This window comes from Thermochaetoides thermophila, assembly GCF_000221225.1.
Source record: "Thermochaetoides thermophila DSM 1495 unplaced genomic scaffold scf7180000011814, whole genome shotgun sequence".
In the NCBI taxonomy this organism is placed as follows: Eukaryota; Fungi; Ascomycota; class Sordariomycetes; order Sordariales; family Chaetomiaceae; genus Thermochaetoides; species Thermochaetoides thermophila.
The window spans coordinates 584,556-600,001 of record NW_006383030.1 but is presented as its reverse complement, the minus strand read 5'-3'; the positions used below and the strand labels follow the sequence as shown (position 1 = coordinate 600,001).

The 15,446-nt window shown below is 47.2% G+C and overlaps 3 protein-coding genes across 3 annotated transcripts; 2 read left to right on the top strand and 1 right to left on the bottom strand.

The window, feature by feature from the left end:
* Window positions 1-769: 769 nt before the first annotated feature.
* On the bottom strand, window positions 770-2,133 carry CTHT_0011890 (uncharacterized protein; the record flags this gene model as incomplete). The annotated part of the gene is made up of 6 exons (XM_006691644.1): window positions 770-955; window positions 1,020-1,118; window positions 1,185-1,229; window positions 1,287-1,667; window positions 1,866-2,009; window positions 2,071-2,133. The coding sequence occupies 6 exons, from the start codon at window positions 2,131-2,133 to the stop codon at window positions 770-772; spliced, it is 918 nt and encodes a 305-aa protein (XP_006691707.1).
* A 759-nt stretch (window positions 2,134-2,892) lies between these two features.
* Window positions 2,893-3,747, top strand: CTHT_0011880 (uncharacterized protein; the record flags this gene model as incomplete). The annotated part of the gene is made up of 4 exons (XM_006691643.1): window positions 2,893-3,053; window positions 3,116-3,243; window positions 3,299-3,469; window positions 3,530-3,747. 4 exons carry the CDS (start codon window positions 2,893-2,895, stop codon window positions 3,745-3,747), a joined length of 678 nt encoding a protein of 225 aa, XP_006691706.1.
* Window positions 3,748-7,511: 3,764 nt separating this feature from the next.
* Window positions 7,512-8,307, top strand: CTHT_0011870 (cytochrome c oxidase-like protein; the record flags this gene model as incomplete). The annotated part of the gene is made up of 5 exons (XM_006691642.1): window positions 7,512-7,662; window positions 7,727-7,751; window positions 7,912-8,071; window positions 8,129-8,136; window positions 8,262-8,307. 5 exons carry the CDS (start codon window positions 7,512-7,514, stop codon window positions 8,305-8,307), a joined length of 390 nt encoding a protein of 129 aa, XP_006691705.1.
* Between the last annotated feature and the right edge of the window lie 7,139 nt (window positions 8,308-15,446).

Genomic DNA, 15,446 nt, shown 5'->3' with positions numbered 1-15,446 from the left:
GATTTTCTTTCCATAGCACCGTAATAATTGGTGAGTGTTCTTTTTGCGTCAATTAAGCGAAGAGAGACGAATAATATGCTACAACTCGTTATTTGGTTCGATGACAGCTCAGTTGTGAAGTGCGGTGGTCTCACCTCGGTCTCGGTATCCAATGAATCCGTTGACTTTTGGAGGGAGTTGTTTGAGCTGACCTTTACCCCAGCCATATTGGATGGTTTTAATCGTCAATTTTGCACATTTCCAATGGTTCGATGAAAGTTTAAAAGAAAAGGTAAACAATATCACGCAACTTAAGGCTGGGCCACTATTCCTGAATTGCTAAGTGTGCTTGAGCAACTGTGATTTCGGGGAGCGGGAAGGAGGAAAAGAAGAAAAGGTAGGAGTGGAATCCGGGGTTATAAGCCATCACAGGTCTTTGATCGGCTGAAATTGGTTGTGAGTTTACAACTGAAAGCAGCAACCTTACTAGATGGTCAAACCTAACAAAAAACGAAGCCAATCTTTGCCACAACGTTGTGGTGTAAATATCTCACTATCTCAAGTAGATGGCTCTGCGATTAGTCGTTCCGGACAGAAATTAGTTCTGGGCTGCGTTGCTAGCCATCAACTCTGGATAGCTTGAATCACCTTATTTCCAAGTTTGAAGAACAAACCACCCCTCTCTTACTTAAACCCATGGGCACCAATGTTGATGAAAGCTAACTTCAGGCCAGGGCTATCCACTATTGCTATACTAATCCATTTGTCCGTTCCCTGACCTTCATTACGGTTATTGATTAGTCTTCTGACACGCAGGCTTGAAATAATAAATGTACGGGTAGGCGTGCAGAAGATTAGGGATCTCAGGCATCTCATGTGTCGTCAATGCGACGCCAGTAAGATCTGGGTCGTTCATTTCAACACTCATAAACTCGAATTTCGAAAACCCGAGGCCTTCGTGTTCCGGCCAGGTAAGCTGTTTTCCCTCATATGTCAGCAGTTAGATGATTCTTTTATTGAGTATTAGTATCGTAGCTTACTCCATCCAACTCTTCGAAGAGGACGATCCTCTCGTCCCCAATCGTTTTCCAGCCTCTAAAGAGGGAAGAGAACCGTTGTTGAATTTTGTTAACACGCAGCTTTATAGCCAGTTAGATTGGTCGCATAAAGGGAGAGGTCCAGGACACATGATCAGCTATACTCACATTCTTGAACCTAGCAGGACTGTATTGACCAGCCTCTCCCGTAGCCTAACCCAGTTAGCGAAGTGAGAATATCAGAACTTTCTTTCAGATATTGAAACTTACCCGATCGAAAAGGGCACGATACATCTCGTACTCTGAACCAAGTTCCTGGGCAAGCCAGGTGACGGTCTCTGGGAAGTTGACCACAAAAAAAGATTTTGCTCCTTTCTTCAGGAACAAAGATGGGTTTCCTGCAGTGAGGCGTGGCAGCCTAATTCCTCCGAAAAACTTGTGCCAAGTGGTTCCTGGCACGTGTCTTATTGGGTGGTAGAAGTGCTCAATATGCCAGTATTTCTTGATTTCGTTGATGTCAGCCTCATCTGTAGACAGAGTTGGTACTTCACTAGGATCGGCGTCCTTGTTCTTGTGGAGAATTGCACCCCAAAGGTACTTGGTATCTTCATCATAGACCATTCCCATCTCCTTTCCTGGATATGAGTCCGCCTTTATATGAACAACAAGTGCAGTTAACAGTGTTTGAACCACTGCCTGGGCCGCCTTAACTTGCTTATGTAGGGAGACATCACCTCCCGCTGGAATACCGGTCTTGCGTTGCTGAAATCTCAGAAAATCCAGGATATAGTTCGACGAAACCAAAAATTGACAGAAAGTCTTAATCACCGTTTCATGATCAATTAAGACGATATCTGAAGACTCAGATATCTTCTCCGTGGCGGTCAGGAAAAGCTCCGCTGTCTGAATGATTTCGTCGAACGAATTCTCGAAGGCCTCAATTTCCGGTGCTATGGCAGATCGTATATAGCGCGCTTGTATACGAAGCACAATCTATATTGATATATGTGTTAGCATTGAAGCAAACAAGCTGTTGTGGCAACAGGAAGCTAACCTGGCCCAAACCATGGCATTCCAATTCGGCCTTTTCGAACAAATACTGCATTGACTTGGCCATCTTCTGTCGACTCACTGTCAAGGAGTAGAAGATATTAAGAGTGAGCCTTTGCCACTTGGATGATTGAATCCCGATCCAAAAAAATAAGTGACCTGAAGAGAGATCAGCTCAAGGTATCTGGCAAAGGATCAATTCACGATCTACAGATAAAGTGGTAGGATTCGGTTCGAATAGTTGAGGAAAAGTACCGACGTATACCGGAGTGATCGGGACTAACTCTTACTAGGTGCCTTCAAAGTCCGAGTTTGGGGTATTGTTATTGAGCAAGAATTGATGTGAGGTTGCTACAGATGCTTCTATTATGGCTCGAGTGAGAAAAGTGTTAATGTTTCCTCTCCATGCCGTTGATATTATTATAGGGCGATAATTGGGTTATGATTTTTCAGGTCTGCAGCCCCTCACAGTAAACATTCGCCAGATGTATTATTTATCGACTTTCGAAACATCCAGCTCTTTTTTTGTAATCGCGCCGCTTGATCATCCCTCGCACCTTCCTTTCCAGAAAACCCACAACTTTTGCAGAATTAACATAATAATAATAATGAATTGCACACCAGAAAGAAACACTCCACTCCACCCCTCGCAACAGTTCCCATTTTTCCTCCTTCATACGTTAGACTCAATCTTGCAAAGTTGTCTTTATTTTCCTTACTCTGAGGCTGAGCATTTAAGTCGCACCGTTTCGTCGCAGATTTTAACTCAAATCTCCATTTTCACCCACACTCACTTCGTTCCATTCACATCCTCCTCATCGACAATATGATGGCAACTTCTCCGATTGAATCCCACATCAAGGTTGCAGATAACAGTACTCGAATCTCTTTCACTTTCACTGGCAACGAAATGATTGTCCATTGCAATGCCACTGCGGATGTTTCAGAGACCACGAAGTTGCTTCAGGCTGCCAAAAAGCAGTACATGTGTGTTTCCACAAGCTTCTCCTATATATTTTTATCAGCATGCGATTGCTAATGTTGAGAAGGACCATGAATGAGGGCAAAAAAGCTGCCATCGTTCGGTGCAATGGTTCCGATCGGTACCTGGTTACCGGTGTTCAGCACGCACTCACCTTGGATGAAAATGGCTTCATGGTCATTTCCTCCTCTGATGGTAAGTAGTAGTGAAATCGATATAAAATTTTGTGATCTAAAAGTTATCTTTTCAGACGCTCCCTCTCCTCTCACCACGATTACTGCCGATATGAAGAAGTCAAGCCGGATTGGCAAGATCGCGAAGATTCACATTCGCCGCCCTCGTAACCAGTTCATCATTTACCGTCAGTGGATGTCTGCCCGGATGCATGCGAAGCATCCCGACATGACTGCTTCCGCAATCTGTAAGTTCCCTGACTGATGTTGCCATACTGGAGTCGAATATCTAATATAGATGACCACAGCTCAGGTTGTGTCACGTATGTGGCATGAGGAGAAACCTGAAATCAAGGCACATTTCAAGGCACTCGCTGATGAAGAAGAACGGCTGCATAAGCTGAGATATCCTGCCTACCGTTTCGAGGCCGCTCGGCGCCATCATATGCAGCACTTCTTAGCAAGTCGCCATTCGATTCACAATCCGGTTACAATGGCTGCCAAGCTGATTATATCTAGTCTGTGATCAATACGTCAAAGGGCACAATCATCTTCGAGCATCAGAGCTGAATGGTTGGGACATCACTTGGAGTCAGTCTCGAAATACGTTCCTATTCACACAGGGCTGAAGAAAGCTATCAACACTGACAGAAATTACTGACAACTGGTGGGATACCTGCAACGGTCTTCCCTTTTTGGCATTCAGATATATCAGCCCCAAGGGCCTTGTTGCATTGTAGATAGAGTTAGAGATACGGTACCTGAACCCATGCTGGCCTAAGCATGCTACCCTTCGGGTTGCTCAATTTTGAGACATCTGTTTAGTATCCTGAAGAGCTTGCATTAGGTACTTGAAATTGAATGAAGCTTCTTCACTCTTGAGCAGAAAACATGGGCTAGATGCGCTGATGACTTGACTAAAGAACGCGAAGGTGATTTGCGCCGGTGAAATTATTTTCACATCATTTTCTCATTCCTCGATAGTGAACAAAAGATCTGTGAGCTAAATGGTGCGAGGAAGTACCTTAGCTTGAATTCTCGCTGAGAACAAGAGAGTTGATAAAACGTTGACAGTTGCAGTACTTTCCGAGGTTTGATATGACATGCCAGCTAGCTAATCTTTGACGAAACGTGGGTACAACTTATGCGAGAGGTCGCTCCCAGTTGCTGATGGCAATGGAGCATAGATTGCGAATCAGGTCATTAAGAGTATTATTACTTCTATGGCAGATTGTTAGAAGAGAACAAAATTGAAGATAGGCAGTGTTCATACTGAGTGCTTTAGTTCATTTGCTCTTGATGAAATTGGATTTCGGGATGAATGATATGATGATGGTGTTCTGCTGCCCAAACAACAGCGGATAAAGGAATGTCACTAGTCATACTTTCTCTGGCTGCTTCGACAACTACTCCATATAAAGGTACGACATCGATATTCTGTGCCATGTTCTTTGACCCCAAATGGTCCCAACGGACGAGCACAGATAAAGAACGCTCGGCCTAATTGGAAATTAGTATCAAATAGGATAAGGTTGTTGAAGATAAGTGCCTTTCTGATAACAATGGTAGTATGTGTAAGCACATACTGGGCGGGTATTTGGAGAAAGGACATACCATAGTTGAGTCCTGGCTTTTTTGTGATCAACATTTGACAATCTTCACCATGCTCACATTTGGGTACCGTGCTTTTGCCGAGTATCTTCGACCATAGTTCCTTAGCCTGAACAGGATCAACGAACCTCTCCGAGAAGCGGTCAGGACTTTCCCCTAGTGAAAGATGAGAATCCGTTGGTTCCACGGGAGCTTCTTCGGCTTCCAAGTCACAAGTGCTCTTGTCAAGAATGTCTGAAGGTAAGTGTTGAGTGCCAACATTTGGAGCTGGAGGATTTAAGTTGGCGTTTGCATCGGCAATTTTTGGGACAAGAAATCCGAGTAGACTACGTTGCGATGAGTTCAAACTTGTCCTTGAAATACTTTTCGCTGTGGATGTTTTCGTTTTCTTATGTGTTGGATTGGGTCGTTCAGATAGCGTGCCTGATCGTTTCATCGGAACTGACGCATCTCCAAATGCAGCATTGTTTGGGGGCGTCTTGTCGGTCTGATCCAGCTAGATGTGAGTTAGTCAGAGCAAATAGAATTTGGGTTTGGGAATACTTGCTGAATTGTTATGACTTATTCTAGAGCTGGTATAATCGGTGGTATGTCCTTTCTTTGATATAGGACTCGCCGCCGCCAGGGAAGCTTTTCTCGAGAACATGTCCTTGATATTTTGTCGACAACGAAATTCAGGAATAAGTTTCGCCGACATAGGGAGGAGGTCTTTGGATGACCACTCTCGAAGGCGTTGGCCATTCTCGAAGACACCTGCAGGGTTCATGATATCCTCAATGTGGAGTGAGGAATTGTTGAAACAGACCAGGTCGCCAATGGTCGCATAAACAGGACAATGGTCGGATCCGAGAAGGCTTTCTTGAATATTGGCATCGATAAACCAGCTCTTTAACCCAGAGCTGCACAAGATATAATCGATCCGACTCCCAAAGTTGCCGGGACGGGCATTTTTTTTGGTTTCCCAACATGTATACATCCCTGTACGAGATGGATGGTGCTCTCTGCACAGGTCCCACAAAACCGGCTCTTCTCGTCCGCGATCTCTTTCCCCAATGACATGACCTCCGAACACCAGTTGGTTGAGAACACGGCGTGACGGAACCGACATAAATTCGTCAAGGGTAATGCCCTCCCTTCGCAGCCGCTCTGGCAGACCAGCAGTATCAAGATCTGAACGGATAATGTTGAGATCCCCGCAAATGACAACCTGCTTTCCTGCTGCAACCAAGTTGCGTGTTCTGGCATCAATGGCATTGATATAAGCCTGACGAAACTCAGTTCTGGTTTCGTCTCTGCTCGCAGGGCTGTAAACGCCAATAAGGACAAACGCAGGAAACTCCAGAATCACGCAGCGTCCTTCGGAATCGAGAGACAGTTCATCGATTGAGCCGAGCAGTTGATCGGCTCTTGGGTAGCCACCGATTTGTTGATCTGCAGGCAAATCTCTGAACTTAGTGGAAGAATTTGGAGGACAGAGAACCCCGGTGATGCCTTCTTCCGCGCGGATAGGACAACATTTGGAAGACCGTGTATAAATTGCCACACCGGAGTAACCTGAGGAGGTTATTAGCTATGTTGCGCGATGTAGTGATACCGGTTCCAGACACGAACCTTTCTTGTGTCTAGGAAAGGTAAAAAATACATCCCAGCCTGGAACCAGAACCATGTCGTCCCTCAAGTCCTTGCGCTGAATTTTTGTCTCTTGTAAAACAACAATGTCTGCTTCTAACGTATCAAACATGGCCTAAAACCTATTAGGACCCATAGGTTACACATGCGCTGGGCTCTCACCTCAAAGGTACGCTTTTCTCTCCATGGCTGATACTTGAAGGGATTCCTTATTCCGTTGACTTGTACGGAGGTGTCAGATAAACTCAAAGTTAGAGGACGCGTAGATGGAGGATCACGTCTTACCATTCCACGTTGTAATTCGGAGAGGCATCTGGAAACACTTTGAGGCTGAATGCCTGGCCTCGTTGAAAGGTCGGCCAAAACGTCCGGATATCACAGATACACAATTAACCTTGTGAGATTCTCAGTCTGGTTGGGTATTGTGTAAGGCAATGAAATGCAAACAATTGGGGAACGGGAGGGCAGACAGGGAAAGCACGACAGCCGTCAGGTTGGTATAATAGTTGGGAAGACTGAGACACCCGCAATCACGGGCAAATGGCGGGCCGCTAACAGAGCTAACAACCGATAGGTAGGTAAAATACAAAGTTTCAGGTGAAGGAAAACCTAGCATTTAAGCGCAGCGCCGTAAAGTGGTGATTCAATCCTGTTGAGGATGGACTTGTCTCAGGCTCCTGTGCGATAGAGCTGGTAGGTCGCCGGATGCGCGTATGCCGGTGCGCGGGATCACGTGACTTAATGCAAAGGGGGGTTCTCTGCGGGGCAGTGAGGGGAGCAGTTTGAGGGATGTCGGACTCCGCATGCAATATTCGATTATCCGTAATCTATAAGTGGGTAGGAGAAAGGCACGTAAGTGACACAAACCCGAGGTCTAACCGAAAATGAGCTGATCGGAATCTGACCTCACCCCAGAGGTCTTGGAGCTCCAGACAAAAAGCGGGTCATTGCTTCATATCAGCCCTCCCGGTTTCTCACCTTGGACTCCTGCTTCGTCCTCCATTGACACGCCCCAACATCCCGAAGTAGTCTCAAAGCACCAACATCAAAATGTTCCCGCAGCGCCAGCTACTTCGCGCTGCGCCGCGCTTCTCTGCGCAGCTGCGGGCCCAGGCCCAGCGTCGCCTGGCCAGCACCGAGACAGAGAACAGCTTCGTTCGGGAGCGCCGCCATGTCAAGGAGCACGCCAAGGCCACCGCTGGTGAGTATCTTGAAGCTTCCTGAGTCAGTCGATTCTTGAAACAAAGATGCTAATAGGAGGGCAGAATTGTGGCGCAAAATTTCACTCTAGTACGTTGCTTTGGCTCTCGGACATTCTCCATCCTCCGTTTGGTCCAACTGGATGCGTTGTTTTCGTGGCATCATTAATTTCACTGTCCACAACCAATAGCCCAAGGAGAGTTCCTAGGTCTGCAGTACAGAATGCCGCTGACCGACTGCGTCGTAACAGTGCCGTCCCTCCTGCCATGATTCTGGCGGGTATTAACGCCTACAACCTTTGGAACGAGCACTGGGAGCATTGGTCGCATCTTCCTCCTCTTGAGGAGCGCGTTGAATACCCATATCAGAACATCCGCACCCGGAACTTCCCTTGGGGTGATGGCGACAAGGTAAGTGCCCTTGAATCTTTACCCATATGCTTACAACTCTTGCTAACTCATTCAAAGACTCTGTTGTATGTGGCCAACCCTGATCGACCCCCTCCCCCCTCTTCCCGATTCTTATATGTTTTTCGGGATTCTAGCTCTTGTCCCTGGCATTAAGGAACATGGTCTGTTGATTAGCTAACGCAACGTATAGTTGGAACGAGAAGGTCAACTACCACAATAAGGATAAGGCGACGTAAGGTGATCGTCCCATGCAACGCAACTAACAGGGGGATGCGGATCAAGAAAACCAGTGTATATGTTTAAATAACAGAATAGAAAGACTCGGGCAGCATTACCGAACAAGTTTTTTATGGGTCGGCTTTGTGGGACTTTATTGCCATGTCCGTGCCTCTCGATTCATAGGGCAGTTGGTCATTTTTGATTAAACTGTAATCGTACTATCAGCATGCTATCGAAGTGGATGGTAGGGCGATACAATAGGTTCCATTGTCCAGCTGCATATTGAACGTCCTCACAGCATCGGCATTGTCAAGGCTGCAAGTAAGTCGAAGTTACCATCGTTATGTTCGTTCTCTCATCCCTATAAACTCCAACTGCTTGCCGTTGCTAATCGCACCTTACCCCGCTGACATCCAAGCCCTTCATTGTCCGGATAAGCGGTTGTGCAGGTCAGGTCAGTGTGTAATTAAACTCAATCTGGAGACGGTTGCTTTCTTTGCTAGGATTTCATCCTGTTTCACCACGTCTTCCACGACTGAAAAACATTTGTAGGCTGAATCCAGAGCATCATGAACCATCAGATACTTCATGGCATGGTCAACTGCAGTCCTTGAAAGGTTGATCTCTCTTGTTCTGCCCAACCTTGCATCTGCCAAAATATTGTATAGGGTGCCCGCTATAAACGTTGTTTCAGTCTCCAGACAGCGAGGGAGAATGGCGATGAGCAGCTTCTCTGACGCCATAAACTCGCCAAGGGCGTTGAGAATGTTTGCAATGGCGCCAATCGCTTGCCAAAGCAATGAAGTCAGACGGGCCCTCCATGCTATGCTCGCAGCACGTATAGCAATCGTGAAGCCTTTCTCGGGTCGTCCAATACAATCAAACAGATGCGCCTTGGCCAGAAGCAACCGAAGCCGAAGGGATATATCTTTATTGCTCTGTCGAAACTCGGAAAGTAGTCGCTCAACCTTACCAAGTGCCTGGTCAAAATCGCAACAACGGGTCAACGTCTCGATATGCATCATATGGATGATGGAGATAATGGCAGGATCTGTCTCTTCTGGACTGACTTGTAGAAGCTGAGAGACCAGAGCACTGGCGGCGTCGAGACGGTTTTGGTGAAGAACTCGACGCAGGTTGAGGACGCCGTGGTAAAGACGCCAATATTGTCTTATCTTTGCCGAACGGAGCGAGTTGCTCCCAAGACTCTCCAGCCTCTCGAAGGCTTCTTCATACATGCCCTTGCTGGAGAGTAGCCCGCTTAAGCGGCATGTAATTCTTAACTGATCATCAAAGAGAGAACTGGTGGCATGGCAACGAAGGAAGACCTCGCACATCATGGCCGACATAGAAGCCAAGCCAAGCCTGTCCCAGAGAGTCGTAGTGAGAGATATTTGTGCACCCATCATGGGCTTCATGTTTCGCTCAATGATAACATGGGAACTTCGCGCCATGTTCTCTAAAGCATTCGAAATGCTTTCTCCGTTTGACAGACAAAGTTTTGCCTCGCTCAATAAAGCTGAACTCCACAATACCCACATGCCTGTCTCCTTTGCCTTGGTACGGAGATATGCTAGTGACTCCTTTGCAGTGCCAAGCATGTTACTGTCTTCGAGCTCTTTGGAAAGCTCTGGGTGGGTTTTGCTGAAGTGGTAAAGCCAGTTTAAGGCAAAATTCAGGCACGCGGTATCCCGGTCTTCTCGAGCTGCCGAGACAGCTTCCAGCATAGTTGCAACAGCCTCTCTGTTGCAGCCAAAATCCGATTGAACAATTGCTAGACTTAGCAAAGCGTATTGATAGAATAGTCGGTCTCGGTTCTGTATGGTGTAGTCGAAGTAACGGTGCAGGTATTCGAAGGAAGTAGGGAACTCCCCTGATCGCCATGAGTCAGAGAAACTAGGACACGTTAGCTCACTCCCACAAAAGCGAGTTCTCATATTCTTACTTGAGATAATGTGACAGGCTGGGTATAACCCGACTTTTAGTCATCAAATCCTGGTATCTTTTTTTAATCTCGCGCGGAACTCGGTCCCCGGACTCTTGTATGAATTAGCATCAACCCTTTCCGAGGGATAGAACATCACTCACTCTGTCCATGTGCAATCTGATACTCTATCAAGTTTTCAATATCATCTGTGCTGACTAGCAAGGCACCATCGCGAAGATCTCCTCGCTGTATGCTCCCGTAAGCAGCAGCAGCCAATTCTAAGGTCTGTGGGCCCCATTCGCGTTCGCTAGCAAGCAACACAGAATCGAAACTGTGTCGGCTGAAGCGGGAGTTCCGAAACTTCCAGTAAGCGGCCGTTGGTTGGCGATAGTCAACAAAAGCTTTCCACAGCTCGAGTGATTGTTCAAATTGGAGCTTGGAAAACTCCAAGGACGCTTTCCTCACGAATGCCCCCAGAGGAGAATTGGGAGCAAGGAGAATGCCGGTATGGTGCTGCTCTTTGTCTTCGGCCAGCCGGCGAAACTCAGCCCTGCTTTTGGCCACTAAGACCGAAGATCGTTCAAAAAACTCATGTAGAGCGTGGAGAGAGTCGATTCCCCAAAGTTTTTCCAAGAACCTGTCCCACAAGCGGCGACCGGGAAGTCGGTCAGCCGCGGCAAAGGAGGAAAGGAGTTTCTCAAAATGATGGACTGAAACATTAATCCTGATGAGAGCATTGGCATGCTGCCACTGATGCTCAGGATACTGTGGCCGATTAATGAGGGAGAAATCAAGCAAGTGTGATGCCAGGAACTCGACTACTGGAATTGTGGCATCATTGGACACAGCACCCTCAACGTAAAGCTCAACAAGAGCCAATAAGCCGACTTTTGCTGGAGCTAGGTATCGCAGCATGGAGAGCCAGACCAAGGAGGGACTAGTATTTGCAGTATCTCTTTATCTTCTGCACAAGTGAAAGCCGTGTTTTGCTTGAGCAAAAGTATCTATGTCAATAGATGTCAGTGAGCCCAGCCTTGAACGAGACACAAACATTTGAACAAGCCTACGTGCTTCGGTATCCCGAGAGATATCCGCTTCAGCATCAAAAAGCTCAGGTATAACCTCTTTTGGTAGTTGCAACCTTTCTGATCCGAAATATCAAGTTGGAAGGCTAACAATTGTCGGAAACGATGTGAATTCTGAAGGTTTGCAAAGGTTTGACACCTCAGTGCCACTTAAGGATGTCAATGCTTTGATGTCAAGCACTGTCCTGGCATGCATGGAGTACAGATAGTTCTGAAAGTACGAGCGGAGTACCTTCCTGAGCATACAGTACGTTGGGGATCCAGCGAACTGTGGGGGTCCCATGCCCATCAAAACTAAACCACTCAGGTGCCGACAAAGGATTACACAATATTAGACTAGGTTTGAGCTGCCTTTGTGCAAGTCAAATAGGTATACAAGTCATCATCCAAACCCATCTGATGTTTTTATGAAGTCATCAAATGCTAAATTTGGAAGAATAACTTTTATACAAATGGTGCAAAGTAGGATATACAGCGTGGTGCTCTCTCCGCCATAGTGGTTCACGAAATAAGTTGGGAAGTTGCCAAGACATCATCCAAATACAATAGCCAAAGATGGTCCTCTCTGATCGACTTCACCAGCTACGGACAGTCAAAAGTTTAGTAGACACCAGGCCACCACAGCCACCGGATCAGGCAAAGGAAATCGAGGCCAGACTTGAGCCACTTACCTACTTAGTGTGCTCAACGCTTTTACAATGGTTGATTTGAATGTTGGTGAGACCTTGAATAGCTCGGCTCATTTGATTGCGCTTGGCTTATTGGGGTTTCTGAGAACCAAATTCTTTGCCACACACAACCTTTGAGATAGAGGTATATGTTGGCAGGCAGTCATATCTATCCTATAGACATGCAAGTCATTGTTTTCCAAACAGCAATGATGCCTCAGAATAATAACATTGCTGTGCTTAGGTGAGGTGCTTTGGGCACAGTTGTGTTCTGGAACAAAAAGTACCTCGTCTAGAAAGGTTGATGAGCTTATAGATAGAGTAGGGGAGAGACATAACGCTGGGAACTACTAACCAGACACAGGTGGAACAGAGCATCAGAGTATCTATGACAAATGCGAAATGCTATAGCATAACACCCAAGTCTACCAAACTGGAGAGCAGCACACTTGGGCAGACAAGCAAAAAACATGACAATTACACCTCGCATAGTGATCATTTGACACATGATTGCCCCATGGATAGCCAGCTGTGGATGCAAAACCTAACGGTTGCGGCTCTGAGAGTTTGCTCGTCCCACTGCAAACAGGTGGCGCCCTCTCAGACGGCCTAAAAGTGTCCTAAACCACGTGTCATCCAAACTCGTGTGCTGCTCTGCACTCCAAGAGGGCCCTCGTTCTAAATCCTCTCTCTGATCATGGAATGGGAGCCTACTTGGCGACTGATCGGAGTCATCGCCACTGCTATCAACTCTGTCTTCATGAAATGGTTCATAGTGCGGACTTGAGGAGGGACCTCGTGCGAGCGATCTGACAACGTCGCTTTTGCATATTGGGCATGTACGCCGCCGAGTTGTCAACCATGGTGTTCTATACGATGTGAGCAAGATTTTTCACTAACGTTCGGATGGATAGTTGTGGCACTTACATGCACTCTGCATGAAATTCATGGCCGCAAGGCAGACTCATCACTTTGCTGATGCCATCTATGTACTCCTCAAGGCAAATGACGCATTCAACCTGCAGGCCCATATATTTCTTCCATTGACTGCGCTTTCCTCCGGACTGTTTCCCTCGCGGCTCTTGGTTTGATGCATGTAGGTGATCACTTGCCCTTGACAAGTTGATTGGTTCAGGAACGGTGGTGCAAGATGAACACTCTGAAGCTTGAAGTAAAGGTGTTGTTGGCGACAAGTTTGCTTGAGAGGGAATGCGAGGAGATCGACCAGGTGATAAAGGAACCGCATGATATGTTCGAACTGGCAGGCGATCAACTAACGACTTTGGCGCTCTCCATCTCCTCATTCTTATTTTGACACGAATGATAAGAAGGGCGTACACAATGGTTAATGTAATCAGCGGACTAATCACTAAACCAAAAGGGTATCAAAAAATGGACTTGCGCTGCCTGTTGGTGTGATGGTTACCCAAACACCTTCACGAACAAGGTCCTCGGTCGAATCTAATGGAGTGGTCGCCCAACGATGCATGTCCAACCGTTAGGTTTTTATAGAGAGGATGCCACTATTCTCAGAGCTGGCTCGGTCAATTTCAGAGACCAGCCTGTAATGTGATTCAGTGGACCCTAACTTGCGGGATTCAAGCGTATTGAGTTCAGGAAACCCAGATATTTGCTTCGTGGTTTGATGTGTGCTGGGGTTGGTCGGCAACCGTGCTGAAACGTCTATATCGCTGGATCCAAGATCAGTGCGTGGACTTTTTGAGGGCTGCTTAAGCATCCAATTTCTGGCCCCGGAGTCCTCAATAATGCCACGATGTAAACCCTTCCTTCGATCATCCAACCCGTCAACGAGTGTTGAATGAGACTCCGACACGGCGATTTGATTTTTGTCGCTGTCTGTAGTTTTACTGAGCCTCTTCTCGTGAATGCCGCTTGTCTCTCCAGTTGAATCATCAACCAGGACCCAGTCAAGGCGACCGCTGCTAGGAGGGCGACTTTTGTCAGCCATGGCGCTTTGTGTTTCTCTCTTCAAACCCCTACTCGGTATCCATCCACTGTATCCGTTGTGGTGGATCTTAGGTCTTGCCATCCCCTGACTGGAGCTCAACGCAAGTGGGACTGCCAGAAGTCCATCAGCAGTCATAAACTTGGCTCTCATCGGCTTATCCTTTTTGGATTTCGTGTGAGCATCGGAATTGCTGATCGAGTTGAGCATGCCCTTATCGTTCATGGGGCTTCCAGGTTGAGTCAAGGATGACAAGAGACGGGCAGTCATGCGGGAAGTGAATACCGATGGGATAGTCACATTGTCTGTATTTCCTCTTGCCGACATCTGGATTAAAGGTCCTCCTTTCCGGTTATCACCGACGATGAGAGCGATAGCCCCACGACGCTGTGCCCACTTCACTTTCTCAAGAAAACCACAACCCCCTCGGCTAAGAAGGACGATCTTTCCTGTGATCTCGGCTGCCTCTTGAATGGACTGAATATCGGCATGAGTCGTTACTGGTGCGTTGTACAACGAGTTACTTTGGCGTCGACCTTCGTCATTGAGGTACTCATCAGTTCCGTCATTGATCTTTCCTGATTCGTGTGGCTTTTGATTTGGTGAATATTCTTTGCCGGCTAGCATATATCTGTCTTCGAGATGATCGGGGTTCTTAGATAAGTGATCATCGGGATTCGAGTCCGGATTAACTGTTCCTATTGTGGCCTCCTGGATAGGCACCTTTGACCGTCCATCTTCCCAGCCAGGGATATCACTGCAACCTAACTCCCCTTCTCCTTCTCCATCTTGCAAACTATCATCGGAAAAGCCGCTTCCTACCCACAACTGCCCGCTCAGGCCATTTCTTGGGAGCGGCGGACCAAAGGCAGCGGGCCGAGCAGGAAAGAAGGTACTATTGTCATCGGTAAGGGTGATTGCTGCACTTGGTGGGAAAAGCGAAAACGGGATTGAGAATGAGAAGAGAGCTTTGAAAGATGGCTGGTGTGCAGTCAGCGGCACACCTGATGTGTTCGACCCGCGAATGGAGCGAACCGAGCGGACAATAAGAAACACAGATGCTGAGAGGAAGAGAACGATGATGATAACCCGCGGTGGCCGCATGGTGATGCTGTGACCACACAGTGTGCGAATGCGTTCGGCTGAGCCTCTATAATGTGGGCAAGTGTATTATTCGAGAAACACGAATCTTCTGGGTAAGGATCATAATTGAAGCTCAAAAAATGCCGGGGCACGGAGGTGGGGAGGCAGGCATAGAAATCAGTTTCTCGTGAGGGGCAGTTCGACAAGGTTGTCAAAAGGTATTGGGAAACATGCAAGCCAGCTGGCGTCCTATGACGAGGAGACTGTGGACACGGCGACTCTGACCACTCAACAGATCACAGTTGATGACGAGAGCTTGTTTAACAGAAAGACGTTGCTGCAAGTGGAGTGGTGAAGGCAGGATTTGGGCACGCTAGGGAAGTCAGTTCAAGGACTTGCGAAGCCACCATCCGAGCAGTTGTGAAAA